This window comes from Camelus bactrianus, chromosome 2 (genome assembly GCF_048773025.1).
Source record: "Camelus bactrianus isolate YW-2024 breed Bactrian camel chromosome 2, ASM4877302v1, whole genome shotgun sequence".
In the NCBI taxonomy this organism is placed as follows: Eukaryota; Metazoa; Chordata; class Mammalia; order Artiodactyla; family Camelidae; genus Camelus; species Camelus bactrianus.
This window is the reverse complement of record NC_133540.1, coordinates 59,603,456-59,618,064: the sequence shown is the minus strand read 5'-3', so window position 1 is coordinate 59,618,064 and position 14,609 is coordinate 59,603,456. Positions and strand designations below refer to the sequence as shown.

At 34.3% G+C, this 14,609-nt stretch overlaps 1 protein-coding gene across 1 annotated transcript in view; it reads right to left on the bottom strand.

The window, feature by feature from the left end:
- The window catches only part of COL25A1 (collagen type XXV alpha 1 chain), a 419,343-nt gene that overhangs the window by 30,414 nt on the left and 374,320 nt on the right, over window positions 1-14,609 (bottom strand). Inside the window, exons 24-29 of the mRNA XM_074342511.1 lie at window positions 9,898-9,921; window positions 9,251-9,295; window positions 5,752-5,796; window positions 3,445-3,525; window positions 2,510-2,572; window positions 1,828-1,878 (exon numbers count right to left, since the gene is read on the bottom strand). Coding sequence (XP_074198612.1) covers window positions 1,828-1,878; window positions 2,510-2,572; window positions 3,445-3,525; window positions 5,752-5,796; window positions 9,251-9,295; window positions 9,898-9,921 — 309 coding nt within the window. The remainder of the gene's footprint in view (window positions 1-1,827; window positions 1,879-2,509; window positions 2,573-3,444; window positions 3,526-5,751; window positions 5,797-9,250; window positions 9,296-9,897; window positions 9,922-14,609) is intronic.

The following is a 14,609-nucleotide window of genomic DNA, read 5'->3' as shown; positions in this document are numbered from 1 at the left end:
AAAAAAAAAACCCGAAAAAAAAGTATTTGTGAGCCCCACTACTCCTATTTTTCAAATCTCTATTTAAAAAAAACTAGGTGGAATATGTGAGATACATTACAAATTTATATGAAATAGAGGTAGGTCTTAAAAGACAGAAGTTTGCCAAAGAAAGTTCCAAAGTTTAAGTACCAGTGAAGAGGAGACTTTTTCTACTACTAACTCCTGTAGACTCAAAGTGTTCAGGAATCTAAAGGAAGAGGAAATGAGGAGATGACAGTCAAGCTTGGAACTTTGTTGCATAGTTTCTTTAATTTAAGGCTAAGGAAAGGATTCTATACAGGGGCATCAAGCATTATTATTCATAATGCATTTATTTTCACAAAGATGAATTCGTCAAGGCTCTTATAACAACCACCAATGGAAGGAAGTCATAATACATTCATGAGTCAGGGCCTTTCCCCTGCTTTTTGTGGAAAATCTAAATATAGAGACTAATTAGCCAAACTGAATTAACTAAAGGTTACTGTGGATTGCTTTAAACTTTTCGTCATTTAAGTAAACTATTTGGAGATAGGAGTATTTAAATACTCATCAGCAAAATCATATAACAGTAGGAAAAAGCTTTTTTATTTTTTTATCAAGGATTATGTAGATATTTGTTACATATGTCTACTTTGGAACAATATTTTCCCTTTACGTAAGTTGTGGATACACATTTTCAGGAAATGGCCATTTTATCAAGTATTCTTATTTTACTTTAGTAATGGTTTAAAATTTATTTAAACTAGTTAATTTTATGATATAAATGGGTATAGCATTTTAAAATTTAACTTTCTAACTTAAAGTGGAGGGAGTATAAAAAAGCCAAAAGTATGCCATTTGCTTAATTCTTAAAGAACTGTTTAGTTTTAAGAAATAAGGTTAATTATAATTGTTTTGTGGTATGAAACAGAAATGGCAGTTAGTAAGAAACAGCTGACTGGGTCTGGGGCTATGCTCTGTGGTTTAGATGATTCCAGTGATGCTCCTTCTTGGACCACAAAAGGAGGAAAGAGTGACCCACAGTTTATTTAATCTCTGTGATTGAAGTCACGTGATTAATTGAGATTGTCTTCTAGATGAATGTGACCCTAGAGGCTGTGTGACTTGTTCCCATCCTGGCCCAGTCAAAAGCATTTGAAGCATTCTGCCTTCTACAAAGTTTTAGCTTTAACACAACTGCCATTAGGCAGACATTTGAAGAATTATGCTGGATTAGTGGCTACCTTCTTCACTGAACGTAAATTCTATGAGGACATGGTGACCGTCTTCACTGATCACCAACAGATACTTGTGTAAACATTGTATTTACCGAAGTACGTACAAGTGAAAAGAAAAAGATCCAACAATATATGTCATCTGTAGCAGTGAGCTTCAATTTTTATCATATTATTTTATAAATGTTCTTATTGAACATTTCATTAAAGGGTCTTCATCCTCAAAGTTGGTTAGAAACATTCATTAATGGCTACAGTTATTAACCTTGTTATGTTATGAATGGCCTAGAGTGGTGATTGGTTAAAACGATTTTCCAACGTTCATACTGGAAGGGTGGAGTAAAGCTTGCCAAATCTGTTTGTTTTTCTTCGACTTTCCTGTCACAAAACTACGCTCTCTCTTTCCAACGGATGTGTTTGGGGGAGTGAAAGTCAAAACTGTAAAATCAGAAAAGCGCCTCCTATCTTCTGCCCATCGCACAGAGAGTAGTACACAATACAAGCTGGCTGTTTTGAGGGGGTGTTCCTGTTTTCTCAGATAGCATGCTTTTAAATAAATGACTACAGTTTGGAGAGAAGGAAGACTTACCATGGGGCCTGGTGGGCCATGGGGACCTGGTGGGCCTGGTGGGCCTATGATCTGCATGTCCGAAAAATAAACATGGATTTGGTTACTTCATTTAGATAAGGCAATTAGGCTTGAATCTCATGCTGGGGCTCTGCTAAGGCCATTAATCGTTGTAGAGGAAGATGGATACTGGAAGAAGTGATGCATTTGATTCTCTACATTTACAAATTCCTTGGTGAGAACAAAAAAAAACTTAAAAAAATACAGTTGTTCTACAAAAGCCAGAATAAATCAAAAGCACATTAAAAGAAAAGGAAGCAACTGATTACCAAGAAACGCTATAATGCTACCACCACCATTAAACTCTCAGATATTTCACTAAACAACAACAGGACTCTGGAGGGAAAAAGAACGTAGGTTCTACAGCCACAGAGCTCCATCCGCAAGTGGCGTGGGAAAACCACTGATTTTCTCCTCAGGGTTAGACAGTCCTCTGAAAAATTGCTTCTAACTCAGACCTCAGAGACACTTTCATCTCTCGCTGTACAGGGCCGACAGATATTTCTTCTACAGTTTGACAGACCAAAAGGCTCATGGTCTTTCTACTGTTGATAAGCCATCTGGCATAGGCTGCCGCAGGTGAATAATAGGCCCATGTTAGAGTGTTTTGGGAACCATGCAAGTTCAGCCACCACGGACTTACGGAAGGACCCTGAGGACCTGGCAATCCCGAGTCGCCTTTTTCTCCTTTCATTCCATTGGCACCCTACAAATAATCATCAAGAGGTGAGCTGGTCCAGTTACTTTCAAAGTGTAAGAAACAGCTGAATTTTCTCCACAAATCCATCATCCTCTTGACATTTTTATAAAATCATGCACATGATATGTTTTACCCCCTTGCATTTTAGCCTCAAACAGCAACCTTCCTCAGGTCCTGAGGATTGTGGGTGAGATGTGAAATAAATTAAAAAGTGAATGAAAATTAAGCTATGCCTGATTGGTTAAACTTATACAAAGCTAAATATATCAGATTATTAATGTTATATTTTTAATAGTGGTGCTCACTTTAAAAAGCAAAGGTCACTCCCTTAACTTAATTTTCACTGACATTTGTTTATACATTTCCTTGTTTTAAAAAGTGATCTAGGGCAGTGACGTTTTCTACACTTTTTTCCCCTACATTTTTCTACATGTCCCTCTCCAAATTCTCAGTAAAAATTATGGAGAAAACCATAAAAACACCATCCCATAATATTGTACACATAAAGGGAACACTTTCCCAAGTAATTTGTTTTTTAATTATTTTACGTATTTTGGTTTTTTTTAATTATGGTTTATTTTTAAATGATCAGTTACCACCACCTTATGCATACTAAGTTAATGGCCAACTATATTTATTTTGCTATCTTCTAGTGAAAATAATTGAGAAAAGCATAAAAGTTTATTTTATAATTTATTTGGTTGGATGCTTTAAAATTTGTCTTAGAGGCTTAGTTGTAGTAATTAACCAATACCTCAAATATTTAAAAATAAAAATATTACATGAACCATTAGATGTGACCACAGCTAATAATACAATTATTTTCTGATTATTTAATTTATCTTAATATGAACACATCATAAAAAGTATAAACATACCGGTAATCCAGGAAGTCCAATTCCTCCTTTTTCACCTGGCATACCTGGGTCCCCCGTGTCTCCCTTGGAGCCTTTGAGTCCCTAAAAATGATTCAGTTTGCATTTAAGAGTTATACTGACCAATGATAGTTACATCCTAGGGAAAACAGATTTTCAGATCAATTTTGTCATTAGGTGGGTCCTATACAGATATGATTCTGATTTTCATTTTTAGGGGGAGTTATCTCCCACAGCAGCCTTCTACATTGATCAATACTATTTCCCCTTATAAAGGAAGGGGTTACAGTCTATCACTTAGGCCATTTATGTATGAAAAACATGAACTTAGTTGTTCATGTCATTTTTCTCAATTCTATATTTTTACCTGGCAGCTAATTCTATATCACCAGTCCTGAAAACAACTTATTGGATTTAATCCTCAACAGAACAATACACATTTTGAACCCGGATCTAGCGTTATAATAACAAAGGTCCAAATAAATTTCTCCCATCTCCACCCACTAAGTCCACCCTGCATAAACGCAGGCAGAAATTCCAATCACTATCAGTTTCCCATGGTCCAATCTACAGATGGGTAGATCATTCATTGAACACAAAGGCTCAATTAATGCTTAGAAATACTTCCACTTTCCCACAGTGTTCTTATTTTGTTCTCATGACATCTCTATGAGGCGATCCAGGATGTAATTCTTTTTTCGTTTTACAGTGAGGAAATAGATGTATGTGTATTCTGAATGCAAGCAAATCTGAATTTTGTGACACTAATACTGAGATTAATTTATATGGTTGAGCATTTTCATCCAAGGAGGCTCACTGCACTATGACCAGATGGCCCATTCTTCAGCAGAGATGATCATAGCTATTTTAGTTCTAGATCTGGGGCTCCCTGGCTGCACTAACCTGTTCATCTTTTCTATACTAAAAACTACTCAAGGACAGGAGCATGTTCTTTCTTTTTACTTATGCATACTTCACAGCATCTACTTCAGAATCACCCACTAGGTGCATGAGTGGGTGGGTAGGTACCTAAATAGATAAGATGAATCTTAGGGTTAATCAGGCCCTGGTTGGTTTTAGGAAACCAGTGATAGTGATCAGCAGAATAGCCAACCCTCTGAAGAAGAAGAGCTTGTAAAGCCTATAGGAAAAAAATTAAGTTATTACATATGTAGGGACCATGTGGTATGTTAAATTATTCATAATGACTAACAGTGGGAAAGATAATACACCCAGATTTTTACATGCTAATGTGATCTCTGATGGATACAGCAGATCATCTAAAGTCGTCTTCCTTTTTAACCACCACAACTTTATTTAGTGTGACGTTATATGATTTCAACATACAGCTCTGATATTAAAGTAACCCTTCTCTTAAACTTAATCTCTTAAACTTAATTTTCTTATCTAATACTATCTCCTGAGGAGTATGTTTCACAAACCAGATCACGAATCTCCTTGATTTCTTACGATCTTCTTGATTTTAGCCATTTCTTGGGTAAATAATGGAAGCCCAGAAACATCAAATACCTTGAAACTAATCCTTGTGATTAGAATCTGAATTCTGAATACTGTCCATATTCTCCTGATCAGATTTTTTTCTGCCAGGGGTGGGCAAACCACGGCTTACAGGCTAAATCTAGCCTGGGGATTATTTTTGTACAGCCTGAATGTTTAAAAAAATTTTAAAGTGGCATTAAAAAAATGGGATAGAGACTGTACATGGCCTGCAAAGTCTAAAATGTTTACTATCTGTTCCTTTATAGAAGAAGTTTGCCAACCTCTGTTATCCAGGGAAACCCTTGGAGATACTAACAAATTCTGCAAAGCTACAAGGGCCCTGCTTATTTCTGTCTTTTCTAATCTAGAAAATTAGGTGTAATCTTTATTTGGAAAAAGAAAACATTGTCAAAATAACCCATATAAATAATGTCTAATTTTGTAGAAACTATAGTCACGGATTTTAATCTTGAATTATTTGGATTCACTGAAATTAGGCTATCCTTACTTAATTGGTAATGATCTTACAAGCCTATTAAAAATTCACAGAGATGTCATTGGTAGATTGATGGGGAGTATTAAAACAAAATTAAAGCATCATATAGCTTGTATGTTTCGACAAAGAAAACAGATGTCTAATTTAAAACCAATTACTTTTTTAGAGTTAATGTAGTCTCTAGAAGGACAGAAAGTTAAAAAAAAGAAGAGGATACTATATATCAATACTCATGCCATTTGGGCTTCAAACCTATAATCAAAGTAGTGATAACAATGATTCTTTAAGTGACAGTATATATTTTTCAGTATTACCTGCTCTCCATCGACTCCTGGGACTCCTGGAGATCCTGGCTCTCCCTGTTAAGATAAAAATTGATAGTAGCTTCTATTTATTATTGGGAGCATAGCATGCTAGACAAAAATGATGCTAGTTGGTAACAGTACAATTTAACTTTTAGCAAATGCAACATAGCCCAAGAGTGTGTTATTACATCATGTCAAATAGCTATAAAAAGTGAAATACATTTTTTGAATATCATATATAATACTACTTGTATGTAGCTAAGATCCAGTGTTTTTATTTTTTCCCCATGTGAGATGCAGGCTATAAAAAAAACTGGTAAAAAAAACTGATATCATTTGATGCCTGACCATATCCTATAGCAATAACCTATATTCCTCAGTCAGTTTTTTTCTCCTTAAAAAAAAATCTATATGATTTCTCTTATTTTCAAATTTGAGAAAAAAGCAAAACATGACAAATTAACTTTAAGGAAGAATAAAATGCAAAGCCCCATAAGTTTATAATATTTTAACTGCCATCATTTGAACAGTAAATACAAATTCATGATTGTGAATGTGCTATTTCCAGACAAGCCTCACTGAAGGAAATAATAAATCAGATAATATCTTAATCCTCATAAAATTACTTTTGGATCAATTCAATTTCCTATACTATGCTAGGAATGAACTAAATTTACTATTAATATAATGATTTATTAGAACCCTTGACAAACCCAAAATATACGGATTTATTTTTTCTTAACTGAAGATGTTCCACTGAAAACAAATTTAAACAATGTGCTAGAGATTTACTCAAACAACGAATGTCTAATTACCTTTCGGTCAGAAAAGTACTGAACAAACCAATTGCTTGAAAGGCAAGATATTATTTTATATCAATGAGTCATGTGTAGATCCTATTATAAACATTTTTGCTTCTCACCCTATGGAAACTTAGCAAAAACAGGTCTTTTGAGTGTGAATGGCCTGCCCCACAGACAGATTTCCAAGGGAGCTGACTTGAGGCTGCATTTTTCTAGAAGGGCTTGCTTGATGACGTTATAAACCACAATATTGAAATGGCTAGAGCTCCTTTCCTTGGTAAAAACTTTAAGAACTATTGGTCACAATGAAATTTGAGCCTTCCAAATGTTAAAGGAAGGCATGAGAAACAAATGAAAAAAAGAAAAAAAAAACCTTTTTAAAATTCCAGATTTCCTGCTCTTTGTGGGAACGACAACGTTTATTTTGTCACAAACAAGTCTGCTGAGGTTGGATGAAACTGGCTAAGCCTTAGGCTCATTCAGTATGAATACTTGTAAGCACTCTGGGTCCAATAATAGTTGCTTAAGTTTATACCTTCAAAATGTGACCCACAAATGTTTTAAAGAAAAATATAATTCATGAGTTATTCATTTATCCTTCACCCACCAAAAATATTGTTAAGAGTCATTTGATGTATAAGAAGTCAAGCAGTCCTTGTTTGATAAAGGAAGGAGCAATGCTAATTGAAAAGGTGCCCATTCAGTCTGAGGCTGGGAGTCCGGAGGGAGACTGGGTTTTATATTTGACTCTCGCTGCATCTGCTGACTCCTGGTCACATCTTACCTTGATTATCTCAACCTTCTCAAGGAGTGATCATGGAAAGCATAAAGGACTATACCAACTGACCCAAGATCTCAATTACACGGTCACTGCAGGGGTGTGAGGTGGGGTAGACTGATGGCACAGTGGGAAGTGGCAGGGGTAAGAGGTGAGGTAGTGGGACTAAGCCCCTCCTCCCACCCCTTTTGTCTAGACATTCATTTGGCCAATTACCCCCTGCTTCTCAGTTTCAGCTCAGTCATCCTTAACCCCAAGACTGAGAGAAGCTTCCATATGCATCTTAACCAAAGCACTCACTCTATTCATTAATAATTATGCGTTTGCTTGCCTTTCTCCCTCTGTAGGCTGAAAGCTCCTTGTTGAAATGCTTTACTATTTCCTAGTATCTTTACTAGATATAGTACTTATCATGAAATAGAGACCCACAAATTAATTATTGATAAATAGAATTAATAAGTGAATAGCAATTGCATTATAAAACACAGGGGATGCAGGTTTTAATGATACAGCCTTCTTGGCTAGGTAGTCCTTCTTGCCTCTTTTGGCTCAAGTGTCTTTTGGATTTCTGTAGGCCTTTGGGCTGCAAAGAAGAGTCAAGTCCCCAAAGTTTTTGAGGTTTGTACTGAAAAAGGTACATATTTAGCATTGAGGACAATTTTGGTTCTGGAGACTTAGTCCAGTGAGTGGGAAAAAGCAAGGAACTTATGTCTTGGTTGACTCCACACAGAAGAAAAAGGAATCTGCAGATTTCCTTCTGGGTTTTCTAGCCCAGCTGACCAAGATATTAAAGAATAAGGATCCAGGCCAACTTGCTTGCCAAGAATAAAGACTGCATTTGAATGGAGCATCTTTTGGGTTATATCTCTCAGGGACTAGAATTTGGTGGAGAAATAGAAAGTAAAAAAATTCCCCCAAACTTACATTAATGCTGCACATGAAATGTGTCTGAATTAGAGTCTATGTTCTAAATATATCTCTAAATATAGCTGAAGACCTCAGTAACATTCTACTATACATTCTTTTTTATAACAGAAAAATACTTGTTTCTATATGCTAGCATTCTATTTTAAGTATCTTGAAAGAGAAAGGTACAAAAGCTGGTGTGTGTTTGTGTGTGTGATAGACTTGGCAAATAAACTGCTATAAGAGACATAAACAAAAGATGGATTTCAACACTATTTGAATCACCTACAAAAAAACCCCATGATGAAAGTCATATTTCAACACGTGTAGCTCTGAAAAGCCAGTCACTGGCCATGTGTTACTTGATCAAGCGTGGTTGAATAATCTTTAGTTTGGAGAGATAAAGTTAATGCAACCAACAAACTTTAGATATACTCAAGTAATTCTAAGTTTCTACTGTTCAGTGTTTTTATGTTTTATTAGATGAAATTTAAATTGTGGAATAGTTGAATGTATGTAACAGGATGTGTTATAAAAATGACTGAAAATGTTTCCTAAAATTGTCATTTGTGAATGCATCATGCTAAGGCTTTTCTTTTCTTTTCTTTTCTTTTTTAATTACAAAAGAATTGAAAGAAAGGGTCTTTTTAGTGTCAGAGTAAATTTTCCTTCAATCCTCCTCTATTTAAGTATTTTCCTTTTTCCATACACCACCTTTAGTGTTTCTTTACCTTTATGATTTCTGTGAAACTTGTTTTTCCCTTGTTTAATATTCTGTTTTCCTCTCTCTAAATTTAATGCCATTTCTATTTCCCTCCCTTCTTTCCTAATTTTTCTTTTTTTCTGAATCCCTCTTCCTTCAGCCCAGACCTCAATTTCTATTCTAAGCTCTTTTAAGCAATATTGGTGATTTCAGCTCCTTCAGTATTTTATAAGATTGATTTTTCAAAGACACATACATTTAATATGGAATTCTCTGCACCATATGTTGTAAATGGAAACAAGTAAAATAAAGAATAACCTTTGGCCCTTGTAGTCCTTGAGGTCCAGGTGGTCCAGGGGGACCCTAAATTCAGAAAAGACAAAGTTTTAAAAAGTAGCAAGTAAATGTATTAAAATGTATGTTTTAAATAATAAGTACACTACACATCTCCCTAATTTCTATCATAATCAAATACCCTCTGGTACTGATTTTCAAAGAGGAAACATTTCACTGGTTATAGAATTATAAAAACTACCTACTTACATGCAAAAAACTGCAACACACTTAGGTCAAAATAATGCTTTAGAGTTGATCTGTAAGACAATGTAAAATTGCTGCTATGTCCCACCCTCATCTTTTCGGGTTGAATTAGCTTCCTAATATTACCTGTGTTTCTAGAAACACTTCTCCCCTCCCCTAACAAAGACTTTGATTTCCCAAACACTAAAGAACAAAGCCATATTATTAAGATAAGGCCAAAGACTTTTAAGAAAAATAACATTTTTTCCTGACTTTTCACTAAGCAAAGTGATCCAACTGGGACAAATGTTGTAAAAGGTTACTAAAATAAGAAAACATAAAATTAAATCTCAGATAAAAACAACTGCTACATTAGTACCATTATACCAGCATGCATCAACACCAAATACAGTCACAAACCACAGAAATCATGCAATAGGAGTTACCGTGACAGTTAAGGTGGTAATCCTCTGTTGGGAAAATGTATTGATAAAGACAGAGTTACCTAATTTGTGTGCCAAAGTACAAGTATACATTTCTGATATAATCAACGTTTTGACTATGTTTTGGCAAGATTGATGTCTGATAAGGAACTGACAAGATACTGAGAACATATTATCCTATCTTCAAATAAATACCACAGATTGTAAAGATTCTTTGAAAAATTATTTAAAAAATTTTAAAATCTATGGATAAAGAAAAAAGAAATGTCAAAATTTTCATTGCCCTTATTTTTTAAAATTATGTAGTAAAATAGCATATACACTAGAGGTTAGTCAATTTGTGAATTTGTGCATATTTGTGAATATCGGTTAATACCATTACTTTCCCTTCTGGTTAATACCATTACTTTCCCTTCTAATATCCCAATCCAATTTCTAATTCAAGTTGTTGATACTGTTTTTTATTTTTCTTGTAAAAAATTATCTTACGTTATCTATCTCATTTCAAACACTCGAGTTTTTAGTGACATGGTGTCATCCTTAGAAAACAATGCATTTATGCATGTATACAGATGGTTCATGTTTGTATTCTGCAATAAAATCAGCCACGGTCATTAGAGCTTCAGAGAAAACAGGGTATGAAAAAACAACCAGTGCTTCTAAGATAAAAGGCAAAATGGCCACAAACTGGGGGCAAGAATAGTTAAAAAACCAAGGCCCAGATTTTTATATCATCGTATCTATGTAACAGAAGATCCCACTTACTTTCCTTAAGGATTCACCTAGAGCAAGAGTTGAATTTATGGTTAAGAGAAGGTTACTTCTTTGCTCCTATATGGGTAGATGAGTCATTTAAAAAAGGCTATTAGAACTGTAGTGTGCACTTAAGAATTTGTTAAGGGGGTAGATCTCATGTTAAATGTCCTTAACACACAAAAAAAATAAACATTAAAAAGCCTATTAGAAAATTATAGAGTAGAAATAATTTCTTTATTATTGCCTTCCAATTACATATTACATTTTTAACTAGAAAGCAAAATCATAAAACCTTAGAAAGGGAAGGGGTTTAAAATTCGAACTCTCAAAGATTTTCTACCCTGCGCCATACATGATTCATTTTCTACCTAAATACAAAACTAGTTTGTCTTTTCTAAAATTTAAGCGTAGCAACATTTTTATAATGAATTGCATAAATAAAAGAATATTATTATTGGTAACTGAAATATCTAACAGATGGAGTTTAAATAATCTTGTTAGATAAGTATATTTGTGAAATCTGAAAATTACACAGGGCAAGTTTCACACTGTTAATAGAAGAACAAATGACAGAAAACTAAGCTAACTTCTCAGAAACATAGTTTTTACTGCTATCCTGAAGAACCAGTGTGCAGACACTCAGAGACACCCTAAAGATGTTGGCTCATTCTGGACTTCTTGTATCTGATTCCTCTACATAAACTCAGCAGGATTCTCTGTTGAACTTCAGTTATGATTTGAAAACCAGAATTTTTGGTAGTGATGGAGAAAGACACGTTATTCTCCACTGAGGGGTGATGTGAAATGGGAAGCAGGAGTTAGAGCAACTGTAAATTGGTTGAGGGCTAGCAGGCTGCTTTGTGATTTTTTTTCTCTGAGATGCTTATGTGAATCTCTTTAGAATTAAAGGTTATTTTCTTTCACTTCTCATAATGATGCAAGCTTAAAATCACCCATGATTTACACTAGAGAACAGGTTTGGTTTATATGTTATTGAGAAATTTTAAAAGCTTGAGTTAGGAAATGAAAATGTTTTAGTGCTAATTGTGGAAACGTAACCACCTTAAATAAAAATCAAAATAAACGACTTACAACAAATGTTCATGTAAATACACACATACCTCAGAGATATTGTGGGTTAGGGTTCCAAAACATCATAATAAAGTGAATATTTTAATAAAGTGAGTCACAGAAATTGTTGGTTTCCCAGTGCATATGAAAGTTATGTTTAAACTGTAGTCTACTAAGTGCAATAGCATTATGTCTAAAAAAAGTACATACCTTAATTAAAAAATACTCTACTGCTCAAGGACATATCGTACAACAGAGGGAATATAGCCAATATTTTACAGTAACTATAAACGGAGTAAACCTTTAAGAAGCGTAAGTCACTATATTGCACACCTGTAACTTATATAATACTGTATATCAACTATACTTCAATAAAAAATATTTTATTGCTAAAAAATGCTAACCATCATCTGAGCCTTCACAGAGTCATAATCTTTTTGCAATAGTAACATCAAAGATCGCTGATCACAGATCACCATAAGAAATGTAATAAAAGTTAACAAGTTTGAAATATTGTGAGAATTACCAAAATGTGACTCAGAGACATGAGGTGAGCAAATGCTGTTGGAAAAATGGGACCAACAGACTTGCTAGGTGCATGGTTACCATAAACTTTCAATTTGTTAAAAAAAAACACATTATCTTCTAAGTGCAATAAAGTGAAGCACAATGAAAGGAGATACACCCGTAACAATTTTCAATAGCGGTATCAGTGAAATTTTATGTTTTTAATGTGATATTTTTATAACTGTAATATACTTTTATTTATCTAACTACCCCAGATTCTGTTGCAGATTTTTTTTTTTTTTTAAGAGGAGGCAGTAGTGAAATAAAATCAGCAAAACTGTGAATATCCATCACTGGTTAGAGAATTAGGAGAACAAATGTCTATTACTTCCTCTCAATCTAGTGGCTATTTAGCTTAATTTATTTTGTTAGGGACTCTTAATCCCCTAGACAACTATGTTGAGAAAACAAATAGTTTTGATGTGAAAAAAATTACTATAGGTATTTATTTATTTATTTATTTATTTATTTATTTATTTATTTATTTATTTATTTTTCTATAAGCTATTTATAAGCACAGCATATAGTTGCCTAAGCAATCTTATAAGAATAAATCTTTAGGTTGAGATATAAACATAAACTAGTTGACAGTGATGGATACTGACTAGTTTACATTCATACAGAACTTGAGGTGAAAAAAGAAACTGAGCACATCTATCCTTTCATATCAAGATGTAAATGTGAGATTTTTTTTTTTTAAAGGTCAGTGTGCTTAGGCACATCAACAAAGAGAATTCAGAAGTTCCTAAAAATAACCCTAAGCATAATATTAGAGTTTACGGACTCTTAGAAAAAAATCTATTCCAAAAACATCCTCATTTTACAGATCAGGTCAATGAAGTATAGATATATTAAGTGATATCCCCCAAATGACTCAGCTAGTTACTAGCAGAGGGGGAATCAAAACAGATTTTGGTTTTAGACTAAGAGTAGCTTGCTTCATGCAGGGCTTTATTCATGCAAATGATGCTTTAAAACTCTTCCACAACTTCTCCAGAATGGCCATGGCCCATAACATTGGAGCAAAGCTCGGAAGGTAAGAGAGTGGATACCTCTTAAAGGTGGTAGTAAGAGTTATGGTGCCAATGGAAGCAGTTTAAGGGAAATTTACAATATTGCTAATGAAGTTGAAGGAAGTGTCCCTATACTTTTTAAGTAAGAACTTTGACAACATCGTAGGTAAACAAAACTTCTTGTTCTTTCTCTCTTTCTTTACACACACAGTTATCAACTTGTGGAGAAAGGGAACAACTTAGAAAACTGGTTCTAGAACTTGACAATAGCCCAGAGGCTACTGCTTGTGTCTAAACAAACTATACTGAGGAGTAATAACTCAAGCTGTTGACTGAACATACTGCCCACGCAATGTTTCTCCAAGCAGTAAGCATGCTTTGCTTTGTGCTTTACCAGAAGAAAAGAGAAAGAAAAGAACAGAAAAATAGGCTAAGCTGAAAACAGATTCTGTAAAAACTACTTAATAAATGCTTTACTAGTTAAAAATGATAGTTGTAACAAAGAACCCATAGAACTATAGATCTACCATAATTAGATAATGGTAGTGAAATCATATGGATGGAAAAAAACATTCAAACAAGTGCAAAATGGAAAATATTTAAAACAACAAATATAGCTTTCAAGCAAAGAAATGAATTGTGCATATGAACTAAGTATACTCACTAACTCAACCAGTAACAGTTTAATTACTATTTAGATGTCCAGACCTGGGTGGGGCACATTGGAGGATGCAAATAAGCATAAGACATGTTTCCTGTCAACAAGTAATTTACACTCTGGTAAGGGGCAACATTGAAGTAAATTACAGTATTTAAGAATAATTAAATGTTAAACTACTGGGCCCTGACTGCTAATTGTTTAAAAGGATTAAGAACAGGAGCTCATCTGGGTGGCAGCAGGGGATTGCTGGATGGGATTTAGACGGATGAAAGAAAGAAAGAAAAAGGATGAACCAGGAAAAAAAAAAGGGAGGATTTTTATGAATATGATAAATATAGAGAAATAAAAAAATTCTATTCAGGAAAGGCAGGATTTTAGGGCCTTGAAAATCAGATGGAGAAGTTTGGTCTCAATAGGGTAGGCAAAGGGGTCACTTAGGCTTCTGAACAGATTAGAGTCATCAAAAATAGTGATAGTTTAGGAAAATTAGCCATGAGTGATATACAGGATAGATGAGAGGAGTAAGGAGGCACTGGGGGTAGAGGAAATGGTTAAGGGCTTATTGCAACATTAGACCTGAAATTATCAGGATGCGGACCTAGTTGGGAATGGAAAGAAGGAGGCAACCTTGACAGATACTTCAAAAA